The sequence below is a fragment of the Ovis canadensis genome, chromosome 16, assembly GCF_042477335.2.
Source record: "Ovis canadensis isolate MfBH-ARS-UI-01 breed Bighorn chromosome 16, ARS-UI_OviCan_v2, whole genome shotgun sequence".
NCBI classification, from domain to species: domain Eukaryota; kingdom Metazoa; phylum Chordata; class Mammalia; order Artiodactyla; family Bovidae; genus Ovis; species Ovis canadensis.
The window spans coordinates 75,820,390-75,839,017 of NC_091260.1; the positions used below are offsets into that span (position 1 = coordinate 75,820,390).

The 18,628-nt window shown below is 49.4% G+C and overlaps 1 protein-coding gene across 1 annotated transcript in view; it reads left to right on the forward strand.

Annotated features, from left to right (window-relative positions):
* Nucleotides 1–3,458: 3,458 nt before the first annotated feature.
* Nucleotides 3,459–18,628, forward strand: part of DAP (death associated protein) — a 65,876-nt gene continuing 50,706 nt past the window's right edge. Inside the window, exon 1 of the mRNA XM_069556074.1 lies at nt 3,459–3,786. Within this exon, the coding sequence (XP_069412175.1) occupies nt 3,732–3,786 (55 nt within the window). The 5' untranslated portion in view covers nt 3,459–3,731. The remainder of the gene's footprint in view (nt 3,787–18,628) is intronic.

The following is an 18,628-nucleotide window of genomic DNA, read 5'->3' on the forward strand; positions in this document are numbered from 1 at the left end:
TAATGCTCAAAATTCTCCAAGCAAGGCTTTAACAGTACATGAACCAAGACCTTTCAGATGTTCAATCTGGATTTAGAAAAGGCAGAGGAACCAGAGATCAAATTGCCAATATCTGCTGGATCATCAAAAAAGCAAGAGAGTCCCGGAAAACATCTACTTCTGCTTTATAGACCATGCCAAAGCCTTTGACCATGTGGATCACAGCAAACTGTGGAACATTCTTAAAGAGATGAGAATACCTGACCACATTACCTGCTTCCTGAAAAATCCGTATGCAGGTCCAGAAGCAACAGCTAGAACCGGACATGGGACAACAGACTGGTTCCAAATTGGGAAAGGAGTATATCAAGGCTGTATATTGTCACCCTGCTTATTTAACTTATATGCAGAGTACATCATGAGAAATGCTGGACTGGATGAAGCACAGCTGAAATCAAGATTGCCGTGAGAAATATCAATAAGCTTAGATATGCAGATGACACCACCCTTATGGCAAAAAGTGAACAGGAACTAAAGAGCCTCTTGATTAAAGTGGAAGAGGAGAGTGGAAAAGTTGGCTTAAAACTCAACATTCAAAGAACTGATCATGGCATCCAGTCCTATCACGTCATGGCAAATAGATGGGGAAACAATGGAAACAGTGACAGGCTTTATTTTCTTGGGCTCCATAATCACTGCAGATGGTGACTGCAGCCACAAAAATAAAAAATAAAAGATGCTTATTCCTCGGAAGAAAACCTATGACCAACCTAGACAGCATATTGAAAAGCAGAGACATTACTTTGCCAACAAAGGTCCATCTAGCCAAAACTATGGTTTTCCCAGTAGTCATGTATGGATGTGAGAGTTGGACCATAAAGAAACCTGAGTGCCAAAGAATTGATGCTTTTGAACTGAGGTGTTGGAGAAAACTCTTGAGAGTTCCTTGAACTGCAAGCAGATCCAACCAGTCATCCTAAAGGAAATCAGTCCTGAATACTCATTGGAATGACTGATGCTGAAGTTGAATCTCCAATACTTTGGCCACTTGATACAAAGAACTGACTCACTGGAAAAGACCCTGATTCTGGGAAAGATTGAAGGCAAAAGGAGAAAGAGGTGTCAGAGGATGATGCCTAAATAGCATCACTCACTCAATGGACATGAGTTTGAGGAGGTTCCGGGAGTTGGTGATAGACAGGCAAGTTTGGCGTGCTGCAGTCCATGGGGCTGCAAAGAGTCAGACATGACTGAGTGACTGGATTGACTGACTGAAGGGGAAAAAAATGAGTCCAGTTAAACTATAACACAGTGTTTTCTAACCCAGAATTTTTTCCCTGTACTTCTTAGAAATGGTTCTTTTAGACTTAAGTTTTTAACCATATAGCACTCACGGAAATGATTCATACAATTAATTTGGTCACATGTCCTTCAAGTGTCTATTTAGAATCCAGATCGTCAGTGTCTGTGTATTCCTCACTATGTTCTATCAATAGCGTTAGTGATGGAGCATCTCTTAAAAGTGTCCCACTATTGATTTCGGATTTTCTTCTGAGCTGCTGACACCTGTCTGCAAGTTTGGATGTGAATGCAAGACAACTCTATCATGACTGCTGCCTGGCCCACAGCTCTCTTGCTCGTAGTGCTACTGAAATGAGGGGATAGTTCCAGATCTACCTGTAGGGTACGCATTTCTACACATGCCCTGAAGCAAAGAGCTGGGCAGCACTGGGTGAGACCTCCGGTTAGGGAGGCTGAGGGAGCAGTGGAGTGTGAGTCTGGTGCTTAGTGGAGGGACAGGTGTAGAAAGATGGGTTTGCAGATTTGTGACCCACAAGCACACAGATGACAATGGGCCTCATGGGCCAGGGAAGCCAAGGCAAGGCGGAGAAAAGGGTTGGTATTGAGCCTTGGGATTCTCAAGTGTTTAGAAACCTACAAGAGGAGCCAACCAACCCCACTGAGAGTTAGCAGCAGGTACCCAGTCCAAACGCTGGATATCAAGGCAGTGATAGCGAAGCCTGATGTCACTTGAGGAAGAGGGGCACAGGCAGTGAGGTCAAGTGCTGCCCTGGACTGGGCAGCAGAGAGGTCATGAGTGACTTTGATAAATGGACCTTCCTGGTGGGTGGCAGCCTCTGTGGAGCTGGATGACAAACAGATAGTGGGTTGAGGAGTAAGAGTGGGTGAGGTGGTCTTCAAGCAGCTGTGCTGTCAAAGCTAGACGTACGGTCAAGAGAGGTGGCAGTGTTTCCATTTCAAAACGACACTGGACACGTGTGGACACTACCTTAGTACAGTGGGCTTGACTGTGCAGGAGAGGATACGAGTCGTGGCAACGTGCTTGAGAAGGTGAGAAGGACGTGATCCAGGGTATGAGACCAACTCAGCTTTGGGCAGAATCAAGACCCATTGCAAAGCCATCATCTGGGCACAAACGCTCAAGTTCCAAGACCTTTATCCAGGTTTCCAGAATAGCACTGCCTCTTCCTCTCTCAGGGGTGGGGGATACCTCCGAATGTCCTGTTTCTAGCATCTTTTCAATAAATTCTGCAGCCATGAAATGGAAAGACGCTTACTCCTTGGAAAAGTTATGACCAACCTAGACAGCATATTAAAAAGCAGAGGCATTACTTTGCCAACAAAGGTCCTAGTCAAAGCTATGGTTTTTCCAGCAGTCATGTATGGATGTGAGAGTTAGACTACAGAGAAAGCTGAGCACCTAAGAATTGATGCTTTTGAACTGTGGTGTTGGAGAAAACGCTTGAGAGTTCCTTGGACTGCAAAGAGATCCAACCAGTCCATCCTTAAAGGAAATCAGCCCTGAATATTCATTGGAAGGACTGATGCTGATGCTGGAACTCCAGTACTTCGGCCCCCTGATGGGAAGAACTGACTCATTTGAAAAGACCTTGATACTGGGAAAGATTGAAGGCCAGAGAAGGGGACGGCAGAGGATGAGGTGGTTGGATGGCATCACCGACTCAATGGACATGAATTTGAGTAAGCTCTGGGAGTTGGTGATGGACAGGGAGGCCTAGCGTGCTGCACTCCGTGAGGTCGCAAAGAGTTGGACACGACTGAGCGACTGAACTGAACTTCAATAAATCCGGGCTATTCTCGTATCCCTGGTCGGTCCCTGCTGGAGTCTCATTTCCTAACTGCGGCTTCAGATGTCGGCTGGGCGGAGGACACGTGGCAGACGGGTCGGTTCCCCGACGACAACACGCACCACCGGCCTGGGCGCCCAGCTCTGGAGGCTCAGACCCCACCACGGTCACAGTCCTTCTGCCGGGTTGGCGGAGCACCGCCCACGTGGGTGACACACTCCCGCTGGACTACGCTCACCTAGTCTCCCGCTCCTGCCTCGCCAGCACCGCAGGCGTCTACCGATGCCCCGCCCTCCTTGCGCCCCCTTCTTCCTCCTCAGCTTCCAGCGTTGGCGTCCTACGTGGCTCCGCGGACTGCGCATGCTCAGTCTACAGGGCGCGCGGTGGCTCAGAGGGGCCGGCGGGGCGGGGCTGGGCTGGGCGAGCGCGGTGACGCCACTGCGCAGGGGCTGGTGGGCGGGACCGTGCCACGTCGGCGCGCGCCGGCCGCGCCCCCTCCCGGCGGCCGCGGTCAGTCAGCCTGTGCGCGACCCCGGAGCGCTACGCGCGCGCTTCTCGCTCCCCGCGCCGACCCTCGCGCGCGTCCCTCCCGGCCGCCCGAGCCCGCCGCCGCCTAGGTCCGTCTGAAACCGGCTTCGCATCATGTCTTCGCCTCCCGAGGGGAAGCTGGAGACGAAAGCTGGACACCCGCCCGCCGGTACGGACGCGTTCCCACTTTCTCTCCTCTCGCGGGTCCGGAGGGCGGGCTCGAACCCGCGGGCATGGGGCGCGGGGGGCGCGGGGCGCGCGGGGCGCCGGGCTGGGAGGCGGCGGCCCGCCGGTCCGCTCGTGCGGTCTGAGGTAGACTCAGCCCCGCGCGGGCGACACCTGTTTTCTTTACGCGAAAACATCGCAAGTCCGTGGAGTTGCGTGCAGAGTAGACTGACTTGAAAGAAGCCCAGCCGAACAATGTGTTCCCAAAAGTTTGGGTGGTGAATGCTTCCTTAGAATGCACAGATGCTTTAGAAAGGAAAACGAGGAGCCGAAACAATGACAAATCAGAGTTCTCAGCGTCTTGGCGATGATTAATTGTAAGCTGACAGCATTACAAAAAAGAACCAAAGGAGTGGAAATCTTTTTTTTTTTTTTCCTTTCGTTAACCACTGAATATGACTTTTTTTCCGCCCTCCAGTTCCTTTCGCATTCTGCTTTTCCTCAAAAGTGATTTTGTTTTTGTTTTTGTTTTCGTTTTGCTTTTTGCTTCTGTACATCCTAAACTTCTGAGGCAAGGAAGTTAAATGCTGGAGTGTTTTTTTCTTCGAAAACGAGACTCTGAGCAGCCTTTATTTTCATATCTTCTCCTCCCCCTTTTGAGCACAGTTCCTGTTTGCTCTTTCGAATCTGCCCCAACGGGTCGATTGCTTTTTTCACCTCTCCTTTGAAATGACCATCAGTCCATATGGAAGGGCACTGAGGGAATCAGAGGTGACTGACTCCCAGTCGCTTCGGCGTGTGGGTTTTTTAGGATCTTCATTCCAAACGTCAGTGAAGAGTATGAACTCAGTCTGCTAGTAACAGAGGCCTGAGCCAAACATGGCTGCTTTCTGTGGAACAGTTATGCCATCTTCTTGTTGAAGGAAAGATTTCCCTAATTTCTGCCTGCCGCCGCCCCCACCATAGGCCACTAATTCTTTGTCTCCACACGGTGAATAGAGCAGTTCCTTAACATGTTGCATTCCAGAGTAGATCATAGTTTTCATTACTGAAACAAGCTCTCAACAGCAAGACAGGCACCAGGAAAGAAAAATGGCTAACCGATGCATGGGGGCTGTTAGAGGCATGGGATTTTAGGAAACACTTCCACTGTAATGGAAAATAGACTTTGGGGGCCTCTGTGTTGAATTAGTTTTAAGTTAAAAAAGAACTTCAAAGCGTTTCCTTTCATGATAACTCTGGCCTGTAAGTCCTACCACTGCGGATTCATGCCCAGCTGCCTGATGACCTGGGCAGTGGGGCAGGAGGGAACACCTTTGTTTACACTGGTGACCCTCAACCACGCAGCTGCAGTCTGCCTGGGGCTCCCCTGTTCCCAGGGAGTGAGTAGCAGTGGAATGTCCGTGTGGGGATGATACCAAAGCAAAGTGGCAGCAATTGCATACAGAGGCAGCCATATGGAGATTTTTAAGATCGGAGGAATAAACTGTCGCTATTAACTCCCTGGGAGAAATTTCATGAAGGACTCTGAGTTTTTCTGAATTGTAAACAGCTAAGCTGTGTGAATCACGAATTAAGTATCTTAAATATGTCCAAGGAGAAGGGAACCAATGTATTTGTGCTGGCAGAGCGGTGAACTTGAGTTCTAAGTTTGAGGCTGGTTACTTCTCTAGGGCTCGGTTTTCCTAATCCGTGAAATGGGAGGTTTGTGCCAGATGGTCCCTGAGGAGGTAGCAGGGCAGGGCTGCCTTTCTGTGCTTAATGTCACTGTCTATAGGATTGGAACCCAGGAACAGTTAATGCCTCAGGTAAACTCCAGTGACTTCAGGGCAGTGACTTCTTAAGGCTTTGAGACCCCAGTCCAGCAGGAGCCACTAAGGAAGCCGTCACTCATCCTGGCTTTCGCAAGGGTGGTCACACTTGGCCAGAGCTGGAGGAAGGGCCTGGCATCCTGGCCCAGGGGTGCAGGTTAGAAAGAGACCTTTCGTCGGTTGCAGTGTCTTGCCTCTCACTTAGTACCTCACAGAGGAAGCCTGGAAGCCTTTTCTGGCAGAAAGGTCTGGGTGGTCTTGTTTACTCCAGCATGACCAGAGAACAGACAGTTCTGCAGAGTAGATGTTAAAAGAAAAAAAAGCGTCTACTATAATAAAGGGTAATCATCATGGATAGCCCAGAACCCAGTTCCTAAGTCAAAATAACAGCCTTGAAACGTTGGGAACACTTTCATTAAGTGCTTAAGTTGGACGACAAAATCTTGTGCCTAAGCCTGCAATCGAAAACAATAAAATTCTCCTCCGTGACTCTCTTCATGTTCTTTTGTGTTTTCTCATTATTGCTCTCTGAACCAGGTATGCTTCTCTGCACTCCACAACCTCTACCTGTCTGCCTGTGCCCCTTGCTTCTGGGCCTGGGTCCCGCTGATGAGCAGGGCCTGGCTCTGTGATACCTAATAAATAGCTTGTGAGTTTCTCCAGATCCTCTTACTGCCTCTCACTTCCTCCCTGGCATGCGAGGCCCACAACTTCCCTCCACTGCTGAGCTGTCTCCAGCGTGTCCTGGTGGTGCAGGCGGGACTCTCAGCCAGCTTAGGCAGCAGCAGCATCATGGAAATCGTAACTCATATTTGCCGAGTGTTACAGGGCGTGGGGTGCTTCCCGGGTGGCACTAGTGATAAGGAACCCGCCTACCACATAAGAGATGCAGGTTCAATCCCTGGGTCGGGAAGATCCCTTGGAGGAGGGTATGGCAAACCCACTCCTGTACTCTTGCCTGGAGAATCCCATGGATGGAGGAGCCTGGCAAGCTATGGTCCAGAGGGGTGCAAAGAGGCAGACAGCACTAAGTAACTTAGTATGTGTGCATGCTTAGGGTGTGGGGTATAGGGGAGAAAAATCACTTTCCCTTTTTTCTTCTAGGTTTCTGGCTGAGAGCCCCCGTATGATAAAGAACAGACTAATAATGAAAATGAAGCAGTTCGATAACATATATCTCTCCTGTATACATAGGAGATGCTCAAGAAACATGAGTGACTCCCAAGCCCCACCTTACATACTAATGATAAAACATGCCCTAAAACATGCCCTGGAGAGGAGGTTCCCCTTGTGGGAGGGAGCCAGGAAATGCCTGGTAAGCCAGGGGAAGGTCGTTATGCAGGGTAGGATTCTCCTGTGACTTAGTCATCTTTCTCTTCCTGTTACACAGAAAAAGAGATACTTACATGTGGAGATCTCCCTTACGAGTGTAAAAGTTCCCGGCAAGGATGACTTCTGTGTGTCCAGCTTTTCCTTGTGTGCTGTTTCTTAATCAACTCAAAATCATACTTGCCCAAGAGGCAGGTTTTGGGGGTGGCAGCCTGCTCCCCTTCACCAGTCAGTTATTAGCACTTGGCATTAATGAACAGTCACCTTGCAGTTGGGATCAAGGGGATAACACCATTTTTAAACCTGGCCAAGCCCTCTGGAGTGTTGCGGACACCGCCAAGTCAGTGACTTCAGGGGGGCTCCCCTGGGCAGGGGTGGGGGGCTTTACTTCCTGGAACCTCAGCAGCCCTTCTCAAAGGGGCTCCATTCTTCACCAGGTCCTCCTCCCAGGACGTGAGGTTAATGAGGTTCCTAAAGAGCCTCAGAGGAAGGGGACTGTGTGAATAAATACAGAGTCCACCCACTGAGGGCTGGTGGGCACTGCCTGGCATCCTGTGATATGCTGGTGGCTGGCTCCTCTGTAAAAGTAGCCAAGTCTTCATGATTTGAGAGCTCGCCACTGCTCTCGGCGACCAAGTATTTGTGGAGAAACGAGAGGAGACTGCTGCTTTTCTGGGAATCCTTGCAAATAACAGATGAACAGAGTGAGTGAGGTTCTGTTTCATCTAATAGCAGAACTCTGATCCCCAGCATAAGGGGGGACTTGGTGACAAGCCACACTGTGACTCACTCCTGCCTGTTTCCGTGAGTTTCTGGCAGTGGTGGGAATAACGTCTCTTCATAACATACGTTTTGCCAGCCCCTGTCCCCTCCCATTTCCCCAGGGGATGCGAACTGTATATCAGGAAAGTTCTCATAAATCTAGTATGTGATGGCTTGAAGTGTTAGTAATCTTATGTGTGGTTTCCTTTCAAGAGTAGATTTTATGTCCCTTCTAGAACTGAGTCAAATGGAAATACAAACATAATTCTATTCATTATAGTGGAAAAGAGACCATTTTGTTTTTCTTTGGTAATTTCAAAATAATTCAGTTCTCTGTTCTACTGATCATTCAAGATGCATTTAGAAGGTTGTGGGTGACACTTCCCCCTAAATTACCTCCCTTTGGAAGTTTCATATTATCCAGGCCACTCTGTTGCTAGAAAGGCAAGACTGATTCGGTTTTTATTGTAGTAGCCGTGAAGTCACAGGTGTGCTAATCACGACCCCCAGTGTGCTCAACCCAGTCACTGATCGGTGCTTGAAAATACAGGACAGAGGTGTCTGCCTTTGCTCCTTCGAGTGTGTGCTCAGTTGCTAAGTCATGTCCGATGTCCGACTCTGACGCCATTGGCTGTAACCTGCCAGGCGCCTCTGTCTGCGGAGTTTCCCAGGCAAGAATACTGGAGTGGGTTGCCACTTCCTCCTTAAGGGGATCTTCCCGACCCAGGGATAGAACCCGCATGTCTTCTGCAATGGCAGGCAGGTTTTTTTTTTTACCACTAGCGCCAGCTGGGAAGCCCACCTTTGCTCCTGAGATGCCAAGAAAAAAGAGAGACCCTTTTAGTCAGCATTTTTCTTTTTTATTCAAGAGCTTCCAGTTAGGGTACACCAGGCACTTCTATGACATGTTTAAGATTTCCCCTCTGTGCTCTGAGACTTTGGCTGACACATGCCTCCTCCTCCTCACTTCTGTGAGTGTCCTGTTCATTTCAGAAGATGCCTGCACACTCTTACTTGGTCTTGTGAATGGCCTCCCCTTCCCAGCTTCATCGACTTTTGTTTCTATAGGGACTATCCACTTTTGTATCAGGTCCTGTATTAGTTACAGTTATATCAGCTGTATTACATTGTATTCACTGTTGTAACAGACAACCCCAAATTGCAGGGGCTGAACAAGTCAAGGTTTGTTTCTCTCCCAGGAGGCCCTCCAACCTGGGCGGAAAAATGCAGAGGGCGAGGCCCCTCCTGTCCAGCGTGTGGACTCCTTGGAGGGGACTGAGTGCAGGCCGAGGTGTGGGGGCCTTGTGCCACCTGCAAGTGACATGCGTCACTGTTAGTTTCCCGTGGCTGCTGTAGCAAAGGACCACAGACTTTGTTGTTAAAACAACACCACTCTATTGTCTTACAGTTCTGGAGGTGAGAAGTCCAAACTGAGTCTCACTGGGCAGAAATCAAGGCATTTGCAGGACTGGTTCATCTGGCGGTTCCAGGGGAGAACCCCGTTTCTGCCACTTCCACTTTCCAGACGCCCCCACGCTCCTGGGTGCACTGCCCCTTCCTCCACCTGCAACAGTTGGTCCAGCCTTCCTCACAGTAGGCACGCTGATGCTCCTGTCCCTGTCTCATATTTCAGGTTCCCTTTGTGAACACAGGTTGCCCAGCCACGCAATCTAGAATAGCCTTATTTTGAGGTCAGCTGATTAACAACCTCAGTATCATCTGCAACCTTAATTCCTCCTTGCGAAGCGTATTCACAGGCAGGGGACTAGAGTGTGGCCAGCTTGGTGGGGAGAGGGGCATGACCCAGCTTACCGCAGTCTATTTCCCCTGGAATCAGCCACAACCCAGGTAAACAGCCCCACTCTCACTGCAGGGGAGACTGGGGTTGTGGTCGGTGACCACTGTCAGGCTGCCTGTCCCCGAGAACCTCTAGGCAGGGATCTTGCTCTTCCCTGGGCTTTCTGAAACCAGCCTCCCTGAACTCAGCTGCGTCTGCCTCTCCCACTCCTCAGCTTTGGATCAGCCACTGTCTGGCAGGTCTTGGCCCTGTCACCACAGAAGCTGAGCTCTGAAGAATTGATGCTTTTGAACTCTGGCCCTGGAGAAGACTTGAGAGTCCCTTGGACTGCAAGGAGATCCAACCAGTCCATCCTAAAGGAAATCAACCCTGAATATTCATCAGAAGGACTGAAGCTGAAGCTCCAATACTTTGGCCACCTGACTTCCTGGAAAAGCCTCTGATGGAGGCCACGAGTGGAAGTAGCCACAGAGGATGAGATGGTTGGATGGCATCACCGACTCAGTGGACATGAGTTTGAGCCAACTCCAGGAGATAGCGAAGGACAGGGGAGCCTGGTGTGCTGCAGTCCATGGCGTCAGAGAGTCGGATAGGATTGAGCAACTGAACAATGACCAGGCACTCTGACCTCTGGGTCACAGCCACAGGGGGATGGAGCCCGCACTGCCTCTGGATGAGGCCGGACCGGCCTCTCTAGTCCCAGCCCCTGCGCCAGGTCTCTGAAGCTCACCCCGCCTCTGGAGAGCGAGCGAGGTTCAGTTAAGGGCCTTCCCACCCCAACACCTTTCGTCTCTAAGCGGAGAATAGCAGCTTCCCTTCTTTCATTCTCTGTTTTCTCAGAGAGGAAGCCATCAGGGGTGCAAGTTCAGCAGTTTATCAGGGACTCATCTTTTCAGGCAAGCATCCCTTTCACCCGTTGTGGAAAGCCCGTGTGGGGACTGACTGAACGTGGCCGCAGGGCTGGGGAGTTCTGGGGGTCCTCTTAACTCAGAGTCGCTGCCCCTCTTTCTCCCACTCCTTGCAGCGCTCCCCTCGCTCAGGACGCCAGCCTCCCCGGATGGGCGTGGCTTCTTTGCTGGCCAAGGAGAACCCTCTTCTGGTGGGGACTCTCCTCTTCGCAGAGAACAACCGCCTCCCTGTGCCTTGGTGCTACCCACTCTCCCCATCCCAGGGCCGTCCGGTCTCATGCGCACTTCGCTTTCCGGCCACGGTGCTGCTCTACCTGGGGAGGATTTCGTTCACCCCTGATCTGCACCTTGGGCGTCTCTGGTTTGCTTGCTTTTTGTTCTCGCTGGAACAAGTCTCAAAGCCTTTCCTGGCTTCTTTTAGGTGGGTTTGCTTTCCTTTGAATCGCATTTCAATAGCACTTCCCAGCAAGAGCAAAGGGAAGCCTCTGCTCGGGGGTCCTGCCCTGCTGTTCCCCAGGGCTGGCCCCTCCTTAGCTCCGGATGCTCTTACTGTCTCAAGCCTGCTGGGGACACCCTCCTCTTCACCCTGCCTGGCCTGCAGCTGTGGGTCTTCCTAGCCTGCTGGTGAGGGGATGGAGCCGTCTGTTGGGGACCCTTTCACAGCCAGGCACCCCAGCACCTCGGGGACTGCCCTACCCCAGGGCGGCACTGTCATCAGTTGCGTCCTCCCCTGACAAAGTCCGAGCTGGAGGCTGTTTCCTCCGCCCGCTTTGCTCTGTGGGCAGGAAAAGCTGCTTCACAGAGAGCTTTCCACATCAAACACACTTTCTTTGCGGGCAGGTTGGGCCTAGAACCTACCCGGAGGCATCTCTGTGAGGAGCTCTGGTGCTCTGTTTCCTGGAATGTTCAAGCAGGAAAAGGCCTGTGGGGTGAGATTAAGGGCACGTGCTGCCGGGGGAGGGCAGAAGCTTGCTCACTGTGGCTTCCCCTCCTCTTGGGATTGCGGGGAGGGGGGTGGTCTGCACCATAGGGTTTGGGTGAAGTGGGTGGGGTGGTAACTGGCCAGTAGTTAGAACAGGGCCTGGCACGTGGCCATCCAGTGGGAAGGGTTATCCATGGTCCTTGACTCTCCAAAAGCTTCCTTAGATGGTGATGGGCTGAGGACAGCCCTGGCGGTGGTCAGCTGCTGGGACAGGGAGTCCCTCACCATGGAGGGCGCATGGCTCACTCAACAATCTGTTGTTCAGGTCCTGCCCCCCCCACTCTACTTCACACAGAGGAAACTGGGGAGGAGGTGATAAGCCACCAAGGACACACACACAGGGTGCTCTGAGTGCTGGATGCTCAGTGTTAGAACCCGCTTAATAACAAACCTAGACAGCATATTAAAAAGCAGAGACATTACTTTGCCAGCAAAGTCAAAACTATGGTTTTCCCAGTAGTCATGTATGGATGTGAGAGTTGGACCATAAAGAAAGCTGAGTGCCGAAGAATTGATGCTTTTGAACTGTTGTGTTGGAGAAGACTCTTGAGAGTCCCTTGGACTGTAAGGAGATCCAACTAGTCCATCCTAAAGGAGACCAGTCCTGAATATTCATTGGAAGGACTGATGCTGAAGCTGAAATGCCAATCCTTTGGCCACCTGATGAGAAGAACTGACTCCTTAGGAAAGACCCTGATGCTGGGAAAGACTGAGGGCAGGAGGAGAAGAGGATGACAGAAGATGAGAAGGTTGGATGGCATCACCAACTGGATTGACATGAGTTTAAGCAAGCTTCAGGAGTTGCTGATGGACAGGAAAGCCCGGTATGCTGCAGTCCATGGGGTTGCAAAGAGTCGAACACGACTGAGCGATTGAGCTGAATGAGAGTAGCCAGGAGTTGAGCACCTGTGGGAGTCAGACCCTGATGGAGGCGTTCCATGTGGGCTCCCTCTTCAGTCCTCAGAAAATCCCTGGGGGTAGAGCATTGCCACCCTTTCTTCACAGATGGGACCCTGCGGCAGAGTGCCGGCAGCTTGCCCGGACACACACACACAAAAACATACACACAAAAACACACACACATGTAGAGCTGGCACTTGAACCTGGGGATCTGGCTCCCAGAATTCATAACTAAACCTTAACTTCTACTCAGGACTCCTACCAAGAGGAAGCTTGTTATTTACATTTGAAGCTCACATTTGAATAACAACCATCACAACAAAAGTCTGTTTTGTTTTTTACTACTGTCTCAGGAAAATACTTGCATTTGCAAATAATTCTGCAAAGGTTTCTGCCGAAGTAACTCTCCCTTTGTGTTTCTGACCAATGAAGAGTCCGTGACGGTGATAAAACAGTCGTGCTGTTTTATATATATGCTGGCATATTTTCTGGCAGTCGTGCAAGTTAAAATGAATCTGTCTCAGCCTTGAGTTATTATTGCCACTTTATTGCAGCATTAATCACCACCCATACTGTGAGAGATTGATGAAGTTAATTGTTTTTATAAACTGGATTAAATGAGGTGCTGAAATGGAGGTGTGGGTCTGGGAGTATGTGCTTACTTCAAGAGAGGAGTGGACAGGCTCCCTGTGAGCTTCCCAAGACTTGATTATTTTGAACATCACCTTGACATTCATCATCTGTTCCTTTTGTAGTGAGTTGCGCACCCTCTTTACTTGTAGCCAGTTGATAGAATACACCCGGGACTTACAGTGTCAAGGTGTTTTGTCTGCCAAGTTGAAATGATTCAGAGATTATTTTTAAATGGGCAACTGTATTAGTTTGTGCAGGCTACTATAACAAAATAGCACAGACTGGGTGGTTCCATCCACGGAAATTTATTTTCTCACAGTTACGGAGGCCAGGAGTCCAAGATCAAGGTGCCAACAGGTGTAGTTTCTCCTGAGGCCTCTCTGCTTGGTTTGCAGATGGCCACCTTCCCTCTCTGTCCTCATGTAGCCTTTCCTCTGCGCACGTGCGCCCGGGTGTCTCTTCCCCTTCTGATAAGAAGACCAGTCCTATCAGATTAGGGCCACCCTGTGTTTGTGTGAGTGTGTGACTGGGTGTGTGTGTAAGTATGAAGTGTCTCGGTCGTGTCCAACTCTACGACCCCATGGGCTGTAGCCTGCCAGGCTCCTCTGTCCATGGGATTCTTCAGGCAAGAATATTGAAGTGGGTTGCCATTCTCCTCTCCAGGGGATCTTCCCAACCCAGGGATCAAACCCACATCTCTTATGTCTCCTGTACTGGCAGGTGGATTCTTTACCACTGCACCAGCTGGGAAGCCCTAGGGCCACCCTAACAGCCTCTTTTTCACTTAGTTAGTTCTCTTTTTTTTTAGCTGCACTAGGTCTTTGTTGCAGCATGGGGGCTTTCTCTAGTTGAGGTGCCTAGGCTTAGTTTTCCCGCACCATATGGGATCTTAGTTCCTAAACCAGGATCAAATCCAGATCCCTTGACTTGGAAGGCAGATTCTTAACCACTGGCCCACCAGGGAAGTCCCCTTAATCACCTCTTTAGAGGCCTGTCTTCACACCCAGTCAGGTTTAAAGTTCCAGAGATCAGGGCTTCAATATACGAACTTGGGGAGGTCATAGTTCGACTCATAACAGCACCTTTGGTCCATTTCTTATGGACATGGGATAGGAGTGGGATAAATGGGGCAGGAAAATGCTTTTTTTTTTTTTAATGTTTAATGGGATGATTCTAGCCTTATTATTCAAACAAAAGCATTCATAATCTTACATTTCAAGAGAGTGGGTAAAGAATAATGTAAACATAATTGTAGAATTTTCAGTCTCCATTTCTTAAGGTTTGGCAGGGCTCATAACCCTGGAAATCTTGAGAAGCCACCTGAAAATGGTATTTTTGTTTTCTTTTTCTTCTTTAAATCTTAGCCCAAATTGAGGGCGATCTATAGGAGCAACACCCAAAGAAGAAACTAAATTGAGAACGGTTACCCTGAGCCTTGGGCCCCTGAGAGGCAGGAAGTGACTTGGTGTCTCCTCTTCTGATAAGAACACCAGTCATGTTGGGCTTCCCTGGAGGCTCAGATGGTAAAGAATCTGCCTGCAATGCAGGAGACCTGGGTTTGATCCCTGGGTAGGGAAGATCCCCTGGTGAAGGAACGGCTACTCACTCCAGTATTCTGGCCTGGAGAATTCCGTGGACAGAGGAGCCTGGGAGGCTGCAGTCCATGAGGTCAAAAAGAGTTGGACATGACCCAAGCAACTTTCACTCATGTTCAATTAGGCAATCCCTTGCCCCTGCCCAACATACACACACAGCCTCATTTACTCAAGACCCCAGGTACAAGCTGGGTGCTCAGAGGCCAAACCCGTGGAGCAAGGGTGCCGGAAAAGTGTCCAGCAGCACAGTGGGTTGGTGAGGAAGCTGGTGTGTTTCAGCCTGGCCTCCAGATGGAGAACTGAGTCTCCTGGAGAATTTGTAACTGCAGATCTGCCTTTACATGGGCAGTCTGCTCAGATTTACGCTTTGGTCTTTCCTGTCCTGAGAAATCAGATGTGAAAAAGGATTTCCTGCTGCCCTTACCCCTGGTTTGACAGAAGTGTGCATAGCATCTCTCCAAGGGGTGCTGCCTAGACCACCCCCGGAGGATCCCCACAGGCAGAGGCTCACTGAAGACGTTCCCCCAAAACGAGCTAGATTCAGAAAAATGAACGGTGAGAGTGAGACTCCTGATAGTAAAATAATTACATAGGACTTCCTTGGGGGTACAGTGAATAGGAACCCACCTGCCAATGCAGGGGTCACTGGTTTGATCCCTGGCCCAGGAAGATTCCGCATTCTGTGGAGCGACTGAGCCTGTGCCCCACAACTTCTGAGCCAAGCTCTGGAGCCTGCAAACAGCAGCTCCTGAGCCCATACTCCACATGAGAAGTCACCCCTGTGAGAAGCTCGTGAACCACAACTAGACAGGTGCACAGCCCCAACTAGAGAAGCTGTGGGCAGCAACTAGGACCCAGCACAACCAAAAATTAAAACTAAAAAAATTAGATATACAATCATAAGACAAGTATGCCTGAAATGATAAAATGTATAAAAGAATAAAAAACATGGGAAACAAGTAAAATGCCCTCAAATAAAGACCAGGTGAATTTGAGGTAGGGGTGGGGGAGGTATGCTCTAGAAATGAAAAGATAAAATGATTGGAATCAAACACAGGATAATTATTCCTACTTCAAAAAATTTCAGGATAAAATCAGATTTTTGAGAGAATTACTGGACAGGATTATATTTCCTTCTTAACAAATAGAATATCCACACTGAAAAGAAGGGGTGGTGGCAGAGGGAGAGTCTCGTCCCAAACCCAGACCAGCAGACGCGTCATTAAATACAGCCTTCTATTTCTCATGCCTCTGCTTTACCTTCCTCTGAGCGAGTGCCTCTGGGTACCACTGGCCATGCTGCAGCCATCCGCAGCTTTCTGAATTCTCCCAGGGAAATTGAAAACTAATAAACCTGAAGTGTATAAGCCTCAAGGTGTCTCACATTCTCCTTCCTGTTTACAGCATCACAAAGAAAGCCGTCCTGAGCTTTCATAATTCAGCAGGGTCCAGCTTAAATTTGGCTTTACCAACTCAATGGACATGAGTTTGAGCAAACTTCAGGAGATAATGAAGGACAGGGAAGCCTGGCATGCTGTAGTCCATGGGGCCACAAAGAGTTGGATGTGACTTAGCAACTGAACAGCAAGAACAACTTACTTTGAAACACTGGAGGAGGTGGCCTGACCAGCTGGCTGTACTTTGTGATTGGAGCAGGGCTGTGGCAGAACTTGAAGTGGCCGTCCTGGGGTAGAGGGGGAGGGGGTGTGGGTAGATTGAGGGGTGGGTAGTGCTGTGAGCCCCACATACGAACCCTGGACAGTGAGCTCAGTTAGCAAATTCTGCTTTCCATTTAGTGCTGGGAAGCTGCTGTGCACCTCTATCTTAGTCTGTTTGGGCTGCTACAATTGAATACCACTGACTGGTGGCTATAAACAATGGCCATTCTCACCATTCTGGAGGCTGGAAGTCCAGGGTCAAGCCAACAGCAGATTCAGTGTCTGGTGATGTACTGCTTCCTGGTTCACAGACAACTATATTCTCTGTCCTCCCTGGCAGAAAGGGTGAGGGAGCTCTCAGGGGTCTCTTTAGGAGGGCGCTAATCCAGTTCATGAGGGCTCCACCCTTATGACCTAAGTGAAAAGGAAGGAAGAAAGTGAAAGCCACTCACTCATGCCTAACTCTTTGTGACCCTATGGACTGTAGCCTGCCAGGCTCCTCTGTCCATGGAATTCTCCAGGCAAGAATGCTGGAGTGGGTAGCTGTTCTCCAGGGGATCTTCCCAACTCAGGGATTGAATGGTCTCCTGCAATGAAGGCAGATTCTTTACCATCTGAACCACCAGGGAAGCCTGATGACCTAAGCACTTTCCAAAGCCCCACCTCCAAACAGAATCACTTTGGGAGTGAGGACTTACAGACTCTCTTCTCATCTAAACTCCTCCAACGTAGGATGTGGCTCTTAACCTGTTTCTGGAGATGAAGCATTGAGACTTTGAGCAGCTGACTATTCTGAGACCATGTAGCTGAGGACATGGAGGGACTTGCTGACCCTAAAACACAATGCTGTCAACTGCTGTGTGACACTGGCTTTTGGATATAAGGCTGGCATTTCCAAACTTTATCCCGTGGAATACAGGAGTCCTAACGGATGATAACCAGCATTCCTGGGGAAGGAGGGACATTCTGTGTTCAAATACACTTGGGAAAGACGGCACACTCTGTGTGCCCACATAAAGCTGACAGTGCATGCTAAAGGCAGAATATCTATCTTGAGGAAACCCACTTAATTTGTTCAACCTAGCTCTTTCACACTTGCTAGATCCTAGAATCTCCCATTTTTGTTGCTGCTTTTTCTCTTGCAAAACAGTATTAACATATTAATTACTAAGGAGATACAAATCAAACCGTAATGACACCACACCTACTAGAACAACTATATTTACAAAGAAACACAATAGCAAGTGTTGGTAAGCATGTGGAGAACCTCCGCTGGTTGGAGTGTAAAACAGTGCCATGGCTTTAGAAAGCATTTGAAGATCTTTCAAAAGGGTGAATATGGGATTACTATGTCACTCAACTATTCCACTCCTACATATGTACCAAGGAAATAAGGGTATAAGTCTGTGTGGCCACACAAAACTTGTACATACACAGTCATTCATGACGGCATTATTCCCAGTAGCCAAAATGGAAAAAAGTACAAATGACCATCCACAGATGAATGGATCTTAAAATGTGGTCTATCCATGCAGTGGAGTATTATTCAGCCATGAAAAGGAATGAAGGGACTTCCCTGGTGGTCCAGCGGTTGGGACTTTACCTTCCAAATGCAGGATGTGCAGGTTCCATCCTGGTTGGGGAACTGGGATCTCACGTTTCTCGAGGTCAAAAGGCCAAGACAGAACAAAGACAGTATTGTAACAAATTCAATAAAAACTTTGAAAATGGTCCACATCCAAAAAAGAAAATCTTTAAAAGAAACAAGAAATGAAGTACTGACACACGCTGCAACATGGGTAAACCTTGGAAGCGTTAAGAGAAAGATCTCGTCACCAAGATTTTATGACTCCATTTATGTCAGGTGTCCAGAGTAGGCCGGTGCAGTTGACTGGTTGCTAGGAGCTGGGGGAGAGGACGGATTGGAGAGGGACCCTTGATGGGTTTCCGTTGAGGGTGATGATCCTGTTTGACAATGATTGTGGCCACAGTTGTGTGACTCTGAATATACACAAAATCGCTGAACTGTACACTCTTAACTGGGGGGACAACATCATTTGTGAATTATATGTCAATAAGGCTGTTTTTTAAAAACAAATTTAACTTCTGCCAACCCCATGGTTTCACAGCGCAGTCTGGAAAAGGCCATCACCAGAGCAGGCTCTGTGCTGTGACACGGCCGATGGCCTGTGTCGCCTGTGGCTGTACCCCCATCAGAGCACCACCGGCATTTGAGAAAATGTCACAGGCAGGGATGGAGTGGCCGTTGCTGCATCACAAAACTGCAAAACCTAAAAGCCGGCGGCTGCTTTCTCCACGTGGTTTGTACTCTGGTACCTCCGCTGCTCTTACCAACTTGAAAGGAGGCCAGGCACACAGATGGGCCTTGGAAAGTTTCTAAGTGGCTCCAGAGCACGAGACAGTGTTGAGCATCCTGTCATACTGAATCTCCCCCAGCAGTACTGGGGCT